We start from the raw sequence: 17,625 nt of genomic DNA on the forward strand, positions 1-17,625 counted from the left end.
GGTGAGGGGGTGGGGTGGGCGAGGGCAGGTGAAGGGGTGGCGTGGGCGAGGAAATGGGCAAGGGTGGGTGAGGGTGCAGGCGAGGGCGGCTGAGGGGGTGGGGCGGGCATGGGCGTGGGCGAGTGCGGGTGAGGGGGCGGGTGAGCGTGTGATTATAAGAATCACCAGCCACAAGCTGGGTGGGCAGGTGGGCTGCCGGGGTGATGCGGCTTGGGCTGGTGACACCCCGAGCGAGCTTCCGGGGTGGCGCGGCCTGGGCTGGCGTCACCCCGGTGGCCTGCCCGTCCGCCCGGAATCGCCCAGCCACCAGCCACCCCCAGCCCAGGTCGCGCCAGCCCGGCGGCCCGCCTGCCCACCCGGCTTGTGGCTGGTGATTCTTAGAATCACCCGCTCACCTGCCCCCTCACCCGCAGTCACCCACGCCCATGCCCGCCCCACCCCCTCATCCGCCCTCGCCTGCACCCTCACCCGCCCTTGCCCATTTCCTTGCCCGCGCCACCCCTTCACCTGCCCTCGCCCACATCCTCGCCCACCCAACCCCGTCACCTGCCCTCGCCCGCCCCACCCCCTCACCTGCACTTGCCCATGCCCATGCCCACCCTACCCCCTCACCCACCCACGCCCATGGCTTGGGCGCGCTACCTCGGCGGCCTGCCCACCTGCCTAGTTGGTGGCTAGGCGATTGTCAGAATTGCCCAGCCCACCCACCCGGCTGGTGGCTGGGCGATTCTGACAATCGCCTAGCCACCAATCGGGCGGGTGGGCCGGCCACCAGGGTGGCGCCAGCCTAGGCCGCGCCACCCCGCGGCTCGCCCGCCGGCCTGGCTGGTGGCTGGGTGATTCCCAGAATCACCCAGCCACCAGCCGCCCACCCGACGGGAATCACCCAGCCACCAGTTGGGCGGGTGGTTGGGTGATTCCCAGAATCACCCATCCACCGCCCGGCTATGTGGCTGGGTGATTTTTGGAATCACCCAACCACCAGCCGGGAGACCTGGCTGGTGGCTAGGTGATTTCCAGAATCACCTAGCCACTAGCCGGGCAGTGGCTAGGTGATTCCGGGATCACCCAACCACCAGGTGGCCACAGGCTAGGTGATTCCCGGAATCACCGGTCGGTGGGTGGTTGGGTGATTCCGGGAATCACCCAGCCACCAGCCCCCCCCCCCGGCTGGTGGCTGGGTGATTCAGGGAATCACCCAGCCGCCAACCGGGCGGTGGCCTGGTACCAGCCGGGCGGCGGCTTGGTACCAGCTGGGCGGGCGGCTGGTGGCTGGGTGATTCCGAGAATCACCCAGCCACCAGCCGAGCGGGTGGGCACGCCCCAACCGTGGGCGTAGGCGGGTGAGGGGGTAAGGTGGGCGTGGGCGTGGGCAAGGGCGGGTGAGGGGGTGGGGCGGGTGAGGGCGTGGGGTGGGCGAGGATGTGGGCGAGGGCAAGTGAGGGGGTGGCGTGGGCGAGGACATGGGCGAGGGCAGGTGAGGGTGCGGGCGAAGGCGGGTGAGGGGGTGGGGCGGGCGAGGGCGTGTGAGGGGGCGGGTGAGTGGGTGATTCCGAGAATCACCGCACCACCACGACAGCCCTTCCACCCGCTCGGCGGGAATCACCTAGCCACCAGTCGGGCAGCCACCTGGTGGCTGGGTGATTTCCGGAATCACCCAGCCACCAGGCGGCCGCAGGCTGGGTGATTCCTGGAATCATCCAGCCCCCAGGCAGCCACAGGCTGGGTGATTCCCAGAATCACCCAGCCCCCAAGCGGCCACAGGCTGGGTGATTCCCGGAATCACCCAGCCCCCAGGCAGCTGCCCGACTGGTGGCTGGATGATTCCGGGAATCACCAAGCCACCAGCCGCCCGCTCGGCTAGTGGATGGGTGTTTCCTGGAATCACCCAGCCACCAGGCGGTCGGGCCTCGGCTGGTGGATGGGTGTTTCTCGAAGTCACCCAGCCACCAGGCGGCCGCCCGTCTGGTGGCTGGGTGATTCCCAGAATCACCCAGCCACCAGCCGGGAGGGAAGCTGGTGGCTGGGTGATTCCGAGAATCACCCAACCACCAACCTAGTGGGTGGGCGGGCCGCCGAGGTGGCGCGCCCCAGCCATAGGCATGGGCGGGTGAGGTGGTAGGGTGGGCGTGGGCGTGGGCGTGGGCAAGGGCGGGTGAGAGGGTGGGGCGGACGAGGGCGGGTGAGGGGGTGGGGCGGACGAGGGCGGGTGAGGGGGTGGCACGAGCGAGGACATGGGCGAGGGCGTATGAGGGTGCGGGTGAGGGTGGGTGAGCGGGTGGGGCGGGCGTGGGCATGGGTAAGGGTGGGTGAGGGGGGGGTGAAGGGGTGGGCGAGGGCAGGTGAGCGGGTGGGTGGGTGTGTGAGGGGATCGATGAGAGGGTGAGTGAGGGGGCGAGTGAGGGGGTGAGGGGCGGGGCGAGGGCGGGTGAGGGGGCAAGTGAGGGGGTGAGGGGTGGGGCGAGGGCGGGTGAGCGAGTGGGGCGGGCGAGGGCGTGGGTGAGGGGGCGAATGAGTAGGTGGAGCGGGCGTGGGCGATGGCAGGTGGTCATTGCAGATATTCCCCATGGTTTCAATATTCCAAACATTGACTATGATAGTGACCCTTATACTTATCAAGCTCTTAGGAAAGTGGTTGCGAGATTTGTAGAAGTCACGTCATCACCATTATGGATATTTGTGACATTTCATTCAGACACACAATTGGCAATGATATTGTCAATCTTCAAGGGGAAAATAAATTCAAGGATGCAGCTTACATGGTAAGACGTTTAAAATGTATATTTGATTAATGTTGAAAAATTCATTTATGTACAAGATAATTGAACTTTTACTATTTCATGTTACAGGCAAAAGTCAAATCTTCTTAGCAATGAAGATCAACAATTTATAAATGATTGTGAGTTCATTCATATTGATAGTTGGGCAAAAGATGATAGCCATATGTCTATGATTTTTAATCGGGTAGACAAAAAGAGTCATAGCCAAATACTGACTTATGATGCTGTTGTGAGAAAACTAACATATGAAGACAAAGAAGAAAAATGAGAGATAGTTAACATTTATCAAAAACCACAATTATTGATTAACTATCTTATAGAAATTTGTTCAAATGAAGGGGATTGGGTTCTGGATTTATTTTCGGGCTCAGGTAAGTTTTATTATATGGAATTGAATTTCAATATGTTATTTTTTAATTAATATGTCATTATACAAATTTAGTTCATTATTTCTTTTGTGCTTGATAATTAGGTACAACACTAGCATGTTGCCTTCAAAAAGGAAGAAATTGCATTGCAATTGAAAAATATCCACTACAGTGCAATTTCATTCAGCAAAGAATTAATGCTCTTCAATTTCTTCCAGATGCAATGCAAGAAATTGGGTTGAAGAAATGGGACTTTAGTGAATCACGTGTGGCAAAAAAGGCAAAGGAACCCCAACCACCATTACATGGAATGTTTGGAAAGACATACATTGGGAGATTTGCAGACATCAAAGATCCATTAGAAGAGGAAAATGAGCAAAAGGAAGCAGAAAATATTGTGGAAGAAGACAATGATGAAACTCTAGAGGACGAAGAGTTTGAATTACGTGACATTGTTGATTAAATTTAAGTTATGCTTGTAAATCAAGCTTTGCAATGTTTTGACTTTGACATTTTATGAAAAAAATAAACACTCAATTAGGGTTGTTATCCGTTCAATATTTGTAATATGTGATTTTCGCATTGATTTTTAAGTTAATCATTATTTTTTGAAAAAAAAAGTGATTATTATTATTTTTTTAACATGAAATTCATAAAAAAAGCTATTGTTTAACCATTTTTAGTTAAAATTATCGTATAAAAATTGTGATTTTGACATGTCAATTCTAGCAAAAAATTATCAAAAAGTGTAGTTTTTTAGTTATATTTATGTTAAAAATGGTTATTTTTATGTCCATTGTTAAAAAATATTGTTTTTTAGAAACAATTATTTCATGTGGATTGAAAAATTAATTAAGGATGTATAAATATGTAGAATATCGAAAATTCTAAATATCGATCTTTTAATTTAAAAATGCAAAACAATAAAAACCTCACTAACAAAAAAGGTAAAATTAAAATAAAAAACAAGAAAATGTGAAGAAAACGACCACTTCAAAAATGATCAAATTTACAAAATAATTATTTACATTTTATACATTAGAAAATTTAAAGCCAAAAAACAAGTCTTTTAAAAAAAGGGGGTGATGCAGAATACTCACCTTTCAAAATCAGCATGAAAATCACTACCATTCTAAAATGTAATGTACATAAAACTATTCCCATGACATTCCTTCCAAAAACTATGCTCTAAAAAAAACATGTTCATTTTGCATCACCCCTTTTCAAAATCAGGTCACTTTTTTGCTATCTCTACGAAACGAGTAACAATATCAGTTCATGTTTCAAAGTTTACATTGTTTTCAACATTTGTTACAATTCAAAGAGATTTGCAACAAAATGTTTTTCTGCACATATTGCTAAAAATATAATTAAAAAACAAGAATTTTTTTTCTTTACATCACATTTAATATTCATTTGTGTACTCAACATAAGAAATAAATATAACAATCTAAGAAATTTTTTTCCTCGCCAAGCAGAATATGCACAATAAGCTATATCATATTATTTTAATAGACATGGTTAAAGAAAAAACATGAGAAATACATTTGAATTTGTGTTACTAAGTATCTGTTTTCTATATTAATTTTACAACATTTTCAAGGATATATGAAAGAATTTAGTGTATATATGATGCCATTTGAAATTGTATGTGTAAAATGTAGTACTCCAATCACAACTACTAGAACTATAAATAATACTATGCTTTATTGCAATTCTTGCAAGAAACACTCTAGATTTCTTTATTTTCATCGTCTAAATTGCATCATACATGCAACTAAAAGGGTTGAAAAATAATGTATCCTTAGGGGTGTCGAACCAGAAAAAGTATTACCTACACTACAACAAATTTCCTATGACCTATATTGTGTAGATAAAACAAACGTTATTTAAATCTTGAACAACTTTGAATTACATCACACATTTATGATGAACCATCAAAAGGTAGTTGTACGTATACATTGGCAGGTTTCTTTATTTACGTTGTTAATTAATTCGACAAGGACAAAATGCTAGCTCATTGCATTACAATACATACTATTAACTCTTTCATTTTACTAGACATTTGATATCTGTTTTCACATTATCAATCAATATATTATACCCATGCAAACAAGATTAGAAATGTACTCATCACAACAACAAGTTTCTTTTTTCTATCAATGCAAATATTACTATGACATTATACATAAATGTAATCCGATTAACTATTTTTTTGTTTTGTTTTGTTTTGTCTTTATGTTTTGTATTATGCAATGTTGTTTTTTTTTTGCCCTCATTATCAGTTTTTGCATTATTTTCTTGATTTATCAAATTTGCAAGTTATATAACTACTCAAGTTTGGTGGCATCACTTTACAATAATAGTCTTCTTTGTTTACAAATTTAGTAATTTTTCCTATTTAAATAGATATTTCATACAATATTTAAACAAATATCCAAATAACTCATCATACAAAGCTCAAACGATTTTCTAAACCAATATAAGTTATAAAATATATTACATTTATACATAGATTTGTAATCTAGAATATTTTGATATGTTTCTTTGCATTAACTATATCGAAAATATTGCAATACATAGCCTTTAACATATACTTAATTTCAAAATCTATTTAACAAATAGCAAAAACATTGATAACAATTTCTCTATTAATTAACAATTGTTACTAGGAATTAATGATTGTGTTGATTATTTTATCAGAATCGAGAACTTATTCATCTGTTCATTATTTTGCAATAAATTTTCTAATAATGTTCTTACAGTATCTAGTTCATCGTCGAGACGCCTAAGAATTTGTTGAAGTTATAGTATTTTATGCATTAACATTAAAATATATTTGCTAAGCATTAAGATATCTTGGCTGAGCATTAAAATATCTTCACTTCCTACATGTACATCTTCCTTTGTGCTCCTGCCATTATTTCTTTGAGCCATGTCTTCGGTGTTATTAATAAATTCAAAAAAATAATAGACAAATTATAAAGCAATACCTTAAGACACTTAACAAATTTAGAAGAAAATGAACATTGACAAATTGTCATTATAGACAACACGCATATATATAATGCATAAGAGGCAGTAAATCATCTAAATCACGAATTGGCATTTAAGTTTTGGAACGACATTTAACTACTATCGATTTCATTGATAAGAATTAATGAGTAATCATTATCAATTTGGATTGTACTAATTTGCCTGATCTTTAATCAGAAAATACTGTTGTAAAATATGTTACTTTAAATCATATTTGTTTTACTTAAATTCCAATTTGACATAATGCCATTGCCCCACTTATGTTTCATGATTAATCTGCCTTACACTGTAAGAGATCTATCCTAGGGTCTGCTAACAAATCTAATTAAATGCAAGAAGATGCGACAGTTTACTTACTTAGAAGACTTTTAAACAAATAAAATTTTACCATTTACATTATAATCAGCATAACTTAAGGTGAATATGTAATTCTAATAAAATTTACAAGAGTAATATATGGAGGAATACCTATATTGGTGGCTGGTGGAGATGCCTTTGTCCTACTGCTCCTGTTGAACGCTCCTCTTGACGGACCCAACTAGATTTACCTCCCATCCAACTACGAAATAATCGCTAGCCCAGGAAACCTCCACATGTTACCTAGCCCTACAAGCCCAAGTCGAACCAGATGTAGTGTGTCTGTCCAAGATGAATGATCCAGACCAAGATGAATAATATTTCCCTCCTCTCAACAACCTAAGAAACCTCCACAGGTTCCTAAGGTCTCCAAAAGAACACAACAAGTCCTAAAATCACAACCAACCCCACAATCATAAGCAAAACCCAACCTCCCATTTTCTCCCTTCTCCCTTCCCTTTTATACTCTCCCTCTCTTCTCCATCTCAACCACCCCTCATTAATGTCATTAACTTCTCATCCATCCTTACAGTTGACTTCTCTTCTCCCAAGTAAAGTTGGGAGTACATTTGGAATGTGACATGAATATAAAATTGGGAAATTAATGGGAGAGGACCATGCCTTCTCCCAAGTAAATCTGAAAGTACATTTTGGAATGTGAGATGAATATATATATATATATATTGATAATTAAATGGATAGGACTATGTGTTCTCCCAAGTAAATGTGAAGTTACATTGGGGAATGTGAGATGTAATTAAATGGAGAGGACCATGTATTCTCCCTAGTAAATGTGAGGGTACATTGGGGAATGTGAGATGAATATATATATTGATAATGAGTTGGAGAGGACCATGTCTTCTCCCAAGTAAATATGAGGGTACATTAGGGAATGTGAGATGAGTACATATATTATTTGAAATAATGGAAGGAGACCATACCCTACCTAAGATTCAATTTGAGAAGGTAAGTTGGGAATTTGAATCATAGAAATCATGAATTTTATATTAGACCAATATTTATCAATATTATCAGATAATGTAAACATTAAAAAAATTTGCAGGATAAGATTTAAGTGGGGCATTACATACACCGCTCCTTCATAAAACTGCATCCTAAAGTTAGAATGAAAAGATACAGGGAGTTCGAAAACATAGCAAATCAGGGAGAGTTATAGCAATAAAATTTGATAAGTTAGAAAATGACATTACTTCCCATCAAGAGTCTCCAACTAATCTATATCCTCCTATCCATCTTGACCTACTTCCATTCCCACCCTGTCCATCCTCTGCTGTTTTATCAGTGGCAACGACCATACTAACCACTGATAAAACTGACATGGTGGAAGCGTCGAATACATCAGCCTAACTTCCCCAACAGGCAACTGGAAATCGTCATCACATGTCTAGGAGAGCGTTTCTATCACTGCCCTCCCATGATTCTAGGTTTCAGAGGATATAGGGTGGGAAATGCCTCCACCCCTCCTTCATAACTAGGGTCAATGCCCTAACACGGACCTCACTACAAAGCTGGTTGGACTTGTCATCGAATAATCGAGTCAGGTCATCTTGCCACCTACCATTTGCATTTTACTCGTGTCATAAGAGTGCATATCGAGTAGATTCCAAATGTAATAGAACAATGTACATCGTACCTTTCCTCATTGGTCGTCTTGACCTTCCCCAATGGAATAGTAGATCTTGGTTATCATACGGTTCTTTCCAATCTGTAGTTTAGTTCTCATCCATGCATATATATAACCACAAAATAGATATAGATACATGATCTTAAACATCATGTTTATTAAGCCCAATGTCCATGTGTCATTTTTTTTTTGTTCATACTGGAAATAAATCTTACATTAGATAAATCATAATTTCACTAAGTCATTGATTAGATAAATCATATCTATATAATCCTATACGATGCAATAATAACTCTAACAAGTCATGCACTAGATAGATGGTAACCAAGTAAGTCATACATTTAGTCATACATCCAACATTTCCATAATCAATACCAAATCCATCCATTGATTTTCACGTGTCCAACCAAATGTATATAATGTTCATAAATAACAACATGGAACTGTAGAATAGAACCTTAACGTAGGTGGCTATCTATGTTAAAATGGGCATCATAAACACTCATGCAACATCCTTGTGGAACCCCTCAATAATAATTAGAGTTGAAATAGATTCAACTGTTTGTCATGGAAAATAGCATTTGAACCCAGATATGCTATAAGGTGGTACCAAAACCAAAATAATGGCAAGCAATGGATTAGTGCACTATCAATTCCACTAGAAGGTTCTAGTATAAGTTTCATGCATATAATTTCTTTAATACCTTAGTGAATATAAAAGTCCCACTCTTCCAACTTGTTGGTTTTTCATCTTCCAAACCAATTAGTTAATCTTGAAAATAAAAGACTCAAAACTTCAGAAACTGTTTCCAACATGATTTTCATACCTGTTTTTTTTTTGTAAATTAAGAGAAATGTCCTCTAAAAGTCAAAGGTTCAAATTTTGTTATATTTTTAATCATTGTTTACTAGTACTAAAACAATTTCATGATATATATTGCAACTCACAATATGACCAGACAAATGAGAAATAATTAAACGAATGGAACAATTCCCTTTGCCTTGTTGCTATTAGTATTTCCCTTCTAAATGGCACCGCAACTCTAAAGATGCCTACTCCTTTCACAAGTGGCCAGTGACCACAAAAGTTGCGAAGAAAGTTGAGGATCCTTTTATCCAAAACTAGAGACACATTGTTTTTCACAGCATTTTTATTCAACACTAGAATAAGGGTAAAAGTGTATTCTAATATTTTCATTGGTCTTTTATTGACTAAATAAGCTTTCATTCTAAAATCCCAATTTCTCTACGAACTGATCTTCTTATTGAATTTAAGATAATCAAAACAACTATCACAATAAGCCTTACACAAGTCCATGGTATTCAATCTATGTTTTCACTAGAAAATTCCACCACCCATAGAATAATCATTAACGTGACATATAGGATATTTTGAGCAGGACCTTGAATGATCGAGAACCCTTGATTTATGTTATCCATTCTGATAAGGTACTTTTTACACTCTGGGTTGTGCCCTAGATTGGCTAGCCCAAGTTAAGGCAGTTTTTCTGGAGCTTGTTAGTAATTGAGCAGTATAAAGAGTCATTTTCCTAAATGATTAATTTGAGACCATTAAGTGTCAATTGTGATGAAGTATAATAGTTAACAGAGCAAGCTTTTGATGTCTCGGTTTGTGATTTTTTTTGAAAATTTCCATGAAATATTCGAATATTACATCTCTTGCCAAATCAATAATATAGACAAACCAATTGGGTTTAGATTTTAGTCTGCTAGTTTATTCTATTGGGAACACCTGCCCTTTATTCTCAAGATTTATTTTCGTGAGAACTTTTCATGCGTACTGCTTATAGAGTGCATATTTAAAAACCTGCGAAGTTCTGTCCACTTTCTTATAGACCGTTGAAGATTCCATCCCGAGATTTCTTGGGTTTGAGTTATTTTTCGTAATTCTTTTTACTGAGCATTTTCTCAATATCCAGGCAGTTAAGTCTACTGTTCATTAATATTTATAAATTTCTTAGATTCTGTTTCTTTTGGCAGTTGCCAGTGACCTGTAGTTGTAGTTTAAAGCATGCTGACCATAGATGCCTTTCGAGTTCTAGAGCAATAGATGAAATTTATTTTTTTGATGTATGTTAAATGGTGGACTTTTAGCACGATATTGATTTATTGAATTTTTTATTATTTTCAGGAGGAATTTGACACTTATGATCCCAAGGCACTTTGGTTTTTGAAGCTGCAGTTCTTGAAGAAGAGGTCGAAAATCATAGAAATTGTTGCAGCACGTGATATTGTATTTGCTTTGGCCCAATCTGGTGTTTGTGCAACATTTAGCAGGGGTGAGAAGATAGACATGTTTAAGAAGACCATTTGCTTTCGAAGTGTTAATTATGTGGCTGATATTCTCTTCGGTTCTGTAAGGTGGTTTCTTGCTAGTGTCTGAATTTTTGTTCTGCATTGACAGAGGCCAATAAGAAAATATGCTACTTGAATATAAGCCTGGATGAAGTGATACACAACCTCTTTTATAATAAGAACAATGATTCTCTAATCACAGTGTCAGTATATGCCTCGGGTAATTTCAGTTCACTGAAATGCAGAACAACACCCATTGAGTATGTTTTTCTTTGAATTATTCTGATCCAAGTTTGTGAATCATGAACTTCAAGTTTGGTTTGGAATATATGCAATTGTATTTAAGCTTTGTGCAACTTGAATGATAGATGTTTTGGTAATGACACGAATCATGAAAATTTGCAGGTATATCCGGAGGGGTCAACCAGATGCAGGCTTTGCCTTATTCGAGTCCGAGCCATTGAAATGGCCTGGTTTTGTAGAGTTTGATGATGTGAACGGAAAAGTTCTCACCTACTCTGCCCAGGATGGGTAAGCTTGGTATTTATGTGAACAACTTTTTGATGCATAGTGTTTTCGTAAAACTTTACTAGATCTCCTAATTGTGTTGTGGTGTTTCTGATGGTTTTAGCATCTATAAGGTGTTCGACTTAAAGAACTACACATTATTGTATTCAATATCAGATGAACATGTTCAAGAGATAAAGATCAGGTAGAGATGATATGATCTACTTTATCTAAGAGATTGTAAAACAGAGCTCAAGTTCCTTTGAAATGGATATTTCAACAATTGTCAATCCTAGCAATGATTAGACTTTGTGAATGGACCATTGTTCTTACATTGATTTCCATTAAATCTTCTGATCCATTTTTCTCTTTTCCTCTTTTTTTTTTTGTTGCCGATTGGAGGACAGCCCAGGGATAATGTTACTAATATTCGACAGGGCCAGTGGGCATGTTCCATTAAAATTTTTATCTATAGAGGATGGCACTGTTTTAAAAGCATTTAATCACCTATTGCATCACAATAAGAAGGTTGACTTTATTGAGCAGTTCAATGAATTTTTTTGCTTTTAAAATCTTAGTTTAATGATTTCCAATTATTGGTTTTTTTGAAATGCTGACCTATATTTCTGCATAAAGTTCTATTTGTAAATGCTGCCAATCATTGTGGCAGGTTCGCAATACACAATTGAATGAAGTAAGCAGGGTAGAGTTCTTGATTCCTTCATCGTTTATTTTTCTTTATGAGAATCAATTATTCCTAACATTCCACAATCGTACTGTGGCTGTATGGAATTTCAGAGGGGAGTTGGTTACCTTATTTGAGGACCAATTGCTATGGCATCCTTATTGCAATACAAATAACATTTATATTACTAGTGACCAAGATTTGATTATTTCTTACTGCAAGGCACTTCCTCTTTCTTCTAGAGTAGAAGAAAAAGGTAAGATATCCCAGGCCTCAACTTTGTTGTTCAATTACAGGTTGTAAATTTTCTATTGCTGAAAATATTTACTTTCTTATAACATTTCTTTATTTTCTTTATATACAATGACTGAGATGTACCTGGGAGTTTGCAGTTGGTTCTATAAATATAAGCAACATATTAACAGGAAAGTGCGTGGTGAAGATTCATGCGAATGATCCAAATGTTCATATTAGTCCTAGAAATTGCCCAAATGCCTCTATGATCAGAAGTATTGTAGAAGAAGCACTTGAAGACATCACTGTCTTATTCTACAATGAAGAGCGGAATGAAATATATATTGGCAATTGGCATGGCTTGGTTCATGGCTGGTCTAACTGATTAATATATGTATGTTGTGCATATCCTGTCAATCATTCATTGGATTTTATGTTGAAATTTCAAGCATTGGGCTTGACAACAATGTTGCTAATTGATCGAGTGTTTGGATTATGCTTCTTGATAGCAAGAAATATGGAAGTTTAAGATGCTTGATAAACAATGATAGAGAAAGGAGCTTGTGGCAACATAATTCAAATTATGAAAGTTTTGATTCTTCACATTTACAACTGACAAGGGTGTTTGATAGGTCAGTTGTCTGATAATATGACTCAATGGGTAGGTGCTCAAATTGCAGGAAATTGAGATTGATACAGTAGATAGTTTAGTCTCCTGTAAATCTGTATTCTGAATTGTAATTGACCCTTACCATGCAAGGGTCTCTAATTTAATATTTTCTTTATTTTTTGTAGAAGACTTGTTTTCTCATGTGTTTTTAAAGCTCTGCAGAACGTTGGAATCAAGCTCTAAGGATCGTAAATTTTATAAAAGTCAAAGCTAATCTCTGCAATGCTCAAGAGACATGCAATGGAAATACTTCCCTTTATCTTACAAGTGTATAAAATGAATATATTATCACCAAATTTTTAAAGATTTAATTATTGGGGATCACCATATGCTTAAAGTTGTAATGATTGGGATGAGTCAGCTGCTTTACATATTTTTGTTTTTGGCCTTGTATTCTGCATATATTGCCTTGAAAAGAAAATACCTTCTGATGAATGTATTAGGTGGCATAGCTTCTACACGTCACTAGATATGTTGCTAATTTGTTATTTGTTTGGATATGTTGCTAATTTGTTATGTGTTTTAGGCCTCATCTACCGAGGCCACAATTTTGCCCGGACGACGAAATTCTTGCTGGAATCCAGTGAATCTTTTTTTTTTCAAGAAATCTAATCCTGGGAGTGTTTGAAATGGATTCAACACCCTCAGGAACCCCTGGGGCACCCAAAATCCTAAAGCTTGACCACTGTAACCAAGATTTAAAAAAAAAAAATTGTGCAGGATTTTGAAAATCTTGCTGGAATTGGGCTTCTATTCAATGTTGCTAACAATATTGCAGCGATTAGGGTTTTGCTGCAAGCTGTGATGGCGCAGATTGTGCAGCGCAGAACCTGCCATCATACCAGATCGTATCCCTGGGCGAAAAGCGCAGTAGTACAGCCCTAGTCCGGCTCCATGGAACAGCCGCAGGGGGGGCGTCAGGGCCCTCCCCAATGCAGCACGATCCGGAACACGCCTTCCTGTTCGGTTCAATAAACAGGGAGATTCTGAACAAAGGAAATAAGCCACAGCAAGAGAACAAGAAAGTTGGAGAGCGACATAGCCACGCTAGCGTCACTCAGGACAAGGGGAAAAGCCCGGAGGAGACGCCAAAGGTAACCTCGACTACCTGTAAACCAGTAGCCACAGAAAGGCCAAGAATAGAACTACCGGGACACCTGATTGATGCTCGAATCGAGTTCATGAGAGATCATGCCATCATAGGGAAGTTCATAGGGTTTTGGCCAACGGAAAGAGCCCTATATGGGTGGATTGCTGCCAAATGGAAGCCGAAAGGGGACGTCACTCTGCAACTAGGGCCGAAGGGCTTCTTCACAGTAATCTTCTACTGCATTGAGGACAAACTCAGGGTGCTGGGAACAGGGCCCCATTTCTTCAACGCAGCAGGCCTGTACATGAGAGACTGGATACCAAGATTCAACCCCGACAAGGAAGACCTCACCTGGGCACCAGTCTGGATCCGAATGTATGGGCTTCCAGACGAATATTGGGACGAGGACACTCTCAGGAAAATTGGAAATGGAATAGGGGAATACATCAGGACAGCAGAAGAAACCAAAATGCGCAGGTTCATCTCATACGCTCGCATATGTGTATTCATGAGGCTGAATGAAGCATTACCAGAATCGGTAACGCTCTCCCACTGGGATGAAGAATGGAATCAACCCTTGGATTATGAGCATGTGCCCTTCCGCTGTAGGAGGTGCCACGCTCTTGGGCATCTATTCCGGGATTGTCCCCTGAATACCACAGCCGCATCTCAGGACCCCCCGGTCTCAACCACCCAAGACGGCTTTACTAAAGCCCCTAGCCGAAAGCGCGCGCATAAGAAGACCTCCAATGGGCAAAAACCCCAGCAAAATGGCACTAGAGGCCAAGCTTCCAAGAACAGTTTTGAAGTCCTAGCACAGTCCTCTGAAGATCTTTCCCCGATCTCGGATCCCCACCCCTCCCATCCATCTTCCTCCGCCCCCCCTCCTCCCCCAACCTCCTCCCCCAAGAGCCACCCCCGGAGATAACCCTTGACTTCCCCTCCGGAGACAGGAAAGGAATGGCAGAAACGGACAAGGAAATGGATCTGGGTGGAAAGCTGGATCCCCCCTCTAGCTCATTGTTGCATGAGGAAGAGAGCAGTCAGGTGAAACCAATGGAAGAAGAACCTGAGAGCATAGACCTGCATGGCCTGGATATTCTAGAATTGGAACTAGCTTGCAAAACAAAGGCATATGACAGCATATCCGAGTCCCAACTCAATAAGCTGGAGGTAGTTATTTCAAGAGCTTATCAGCAGCAACAGTTAGGGATTCAACCGGGAAGCCAGTGGGATGGAAGCCAACCCCCAAAAGAAACCAAAAAGAGAGGAAGGAAAACAGATTTGCAGAGAACCATCGAGATTGGGAAGCTCCTGCTCGACTCTGGCAGGTATGCGAAACTGACAAAGTACTACAAACCCACTGCAAATAGTGAACTATGAAGCTGGTCTCATGGAATTTAAGAGGGCTCAATAGCCCAGGGAAACTAAGAATGCTGAAAAACATGATTAAAATGGAGAAGCCACAAATATGCTTCCTCCAGGAAACTAAATGTAACAGTACTACTTTAGGCAGCATCCTCACAAAGGCTTGGCCAGGGTGCCGCTCAGTTGCAGTAGATGCATCCGGAGCATCAGGGGGGCTAGCTATTGCATGGAATACTCAAGCAATAGACCTCTCAGATTTCCATGCCTCCCACCATCTGATACAGGCAGCCTTCCACATTTTGGGCACGAATGTACATGGCAATCTCTCCAACGTGTACTTCCCACAGGACACAGGGAGAAAAATAACACTTCTAGACACCATAGAGGCACTGAACAACAACAGAAGGCACCCACTCTGGATAATCGGGGGAGACTTTAACATGATCACCAGGCTAGAAGAAAAGAAAGGGGGGAGAAACAGGCTGGAACAAGAGACCACCCACTTCAAGAATTTCATCCAAAACGCTTCCCTCATAGATGTGCCTTTCTGCAATGGTACGTTCACTTGGAGCAACCGCAGAGCTGGAAAACACCAAATCGCTTCCAAACTAGATCGCATCCTTATCTCAGATAACGCGATTCACCTGGGAGGAGACTTTACAGCAGCAATACTTCAGCACACTGGCTCGGACCACTGGCCGATTGCTCTTCAATGGCAACGACCTGGTGATCAAACGCGAAGACCCTTCCGCTTCGAAGGATTCTGGCTCACACACCCTGAGTTCAAAGATTTCGTAAAATCCATATGGACTTCCTTCATCCCTCCAGAAGGGTCCAAGATGTACCAATTCCAACAGAAGCTCCGGCACCTTAAAGGCCACTTAAAGCGATGGAACAGAGAAACTTTTGGAGATATCTTCAAAGCTCAGCAAGATCTCAATCGGGAATTAACGGACCTCCATCAGAAGATAATCACAGAGGGACACACTGAAGGGACCCTGGAGCAGGAACGACGCATCCACAGTCAGCTTCAGGACAGGCAGAAGCAGGAGGAAGTATACTGGAAGCAAAAGTCCCGAATAAGATGGTTGAAGGAAGGAGAGCGCAACACCAAATTCTTCCACAGAACCACCATTCAAAGAAGAATGCACAATAACATCCCGTTTATCCAGAAGCAAGGAGGCGAGAAAATAGAAAAGCACGAGGAAATAGAGCAAGAATTACGCAATCACTTCAGTCAGATCCTTCAAGAGCCCGAAGGAGACAGAAGGATAGCAATAGAGAAAATTACCAACAATATACCTAGAATCATCAAGGAAGAACACAATGAGCTTCTCCTCTGCCCAATAACGCCTCAGGAGGTGGATGAAGCGATGTTCCAGCTCAAAGAAGGAAAGGCACCGGGGCCAGACGGATTCACCCCCACATTCTTTCATACCTTTTGGGAGCTGATCAAGCAAGAAGTCTGGCAAATGGTGGAAGAATCGAGAGCCCTCCACTGGATGCTGCCTTCTCTCAACACAACGTTTATAGCCCTAATCCCTAAAGAGAAGGAAGCCATCACGCCTGACAAATATAGGCCGATTGCACTTTGTAATGTTATATACAAGATTGTTTCTAAAGTTGTGGCTAATAGGCTGAAGCCTCTGCTACCATTGCTCATATCTCAGGAACAATCAGGCTATGTGGAGGGCAGACAGATCTTGGACGGCATTCTCCTCACGCATGAGATCATCCACTCCCTCAAACAGTCAAAGCAGGCAGGTATGCTACTTAAACTAGATCTTTCTAAAGCTTTCGATAAACTCAGCTGGATCTTCATGCAGCAAATGTTAAAAGCTTTTGGTTTCAGTTCCATGTGGATCCGCTGGGTCATGAGTCTGATAAATTCCACTCAGTTCTCCATCCTGGTCAATGGCATCCCTTCACAGCCCTTCAAACCATCAAGAGGAATTAGGCAAGGGGACCCCCTGTCTCCTTTCCTATTCGTTCTCATGGCAGAAGGGCTTGGACGTCACATCAAACAAGCTCTTCAATCTCACCAGCTCAAGGGTCTTTCTGTTCATAACTCCCCTGCTACTTCCCATCAGCAATTTGTTGATGATACCATGCTTTTTGGCTACCCCTCAGCCCAGGAAGCCACTCGCCTCAAATCCTTGCTCAATGACTTTGCTGAAGCCTCAGGCACGGATGTAAATTGTGCCAAATCGCAAATCTTCTTTTTTCATACGCCTCCCCCTGTCAAATCTGCCATCACTCGCATCCTCGGATTCCCTACCGCCTCCCTTCCCTCAAAATATCTAGGCGCCCCTCTCACGGCCTCAGCTCTAAAGCACTCTGCTTGGCGCACTCTCATAGAGAAAATGGAATCTCGTCTCAACCTCTGGACTCACAGATCTCTCAACCTTGCCAGCAGGGTTGTGCTCATTAAATCTGTCCTTCAGGCAATGCCGCTGTACCTATTCTCAATCCTTGCAGCACCCAAATGGGCCCTAAAGAGAATTCGGCAGCTTCAACGCAACTTTCTCTGGGGAGGGACAACAACCAATCGGAAATGGGCTTTGGTCAA

At 41.7% G+C, this 17,625-nt stretch overlaps 1 protein-coding gene across 1 annotated transcript; it reads left to right on the plus strand.

The window, feature by feature from the left end:
• The first annotated feature begins 425 nt into the window (after positions 1-425).
• LOC149203551 (uncharacterized) lies at positions 426-12,313 on the plus strand. The gene is given in 11 exon segments (XM_089401908.1): positions 426-776; positions 1,191-1,276; positions 1,378-1,640; positions 10,331-10,486; positions 10,612-10,762; positions 10,908-11,033; positions 11,134-11,214; positions 11,417-11,564; positions 11,567-11,608; positions 11,680-11,950; positions 12,087-12,313. Coding segments are annotated over 11 exon segments (1,902 nt in total).
• The last annotated feature ends 5,312 nt before the right edge of the window (positions 12,314-17,625 follow it).

The sequence above is a fragment of the Pinus tabuliformis genome, chromosome 2_1 (assembly GCF_031772625.1).
Source record: "Pinus tabuliformis cultivar Carrire ecotype Pingquan chromosome 2_1, CPIR1, whole genome shotgun sequence".
Classification (NCBI taxonomy): Eukaryota; Viridiplantae; Streptophyta; class Pinopsida; order Pinales; family Pinaceae; genus Pinus; species Pinus tabuliformis.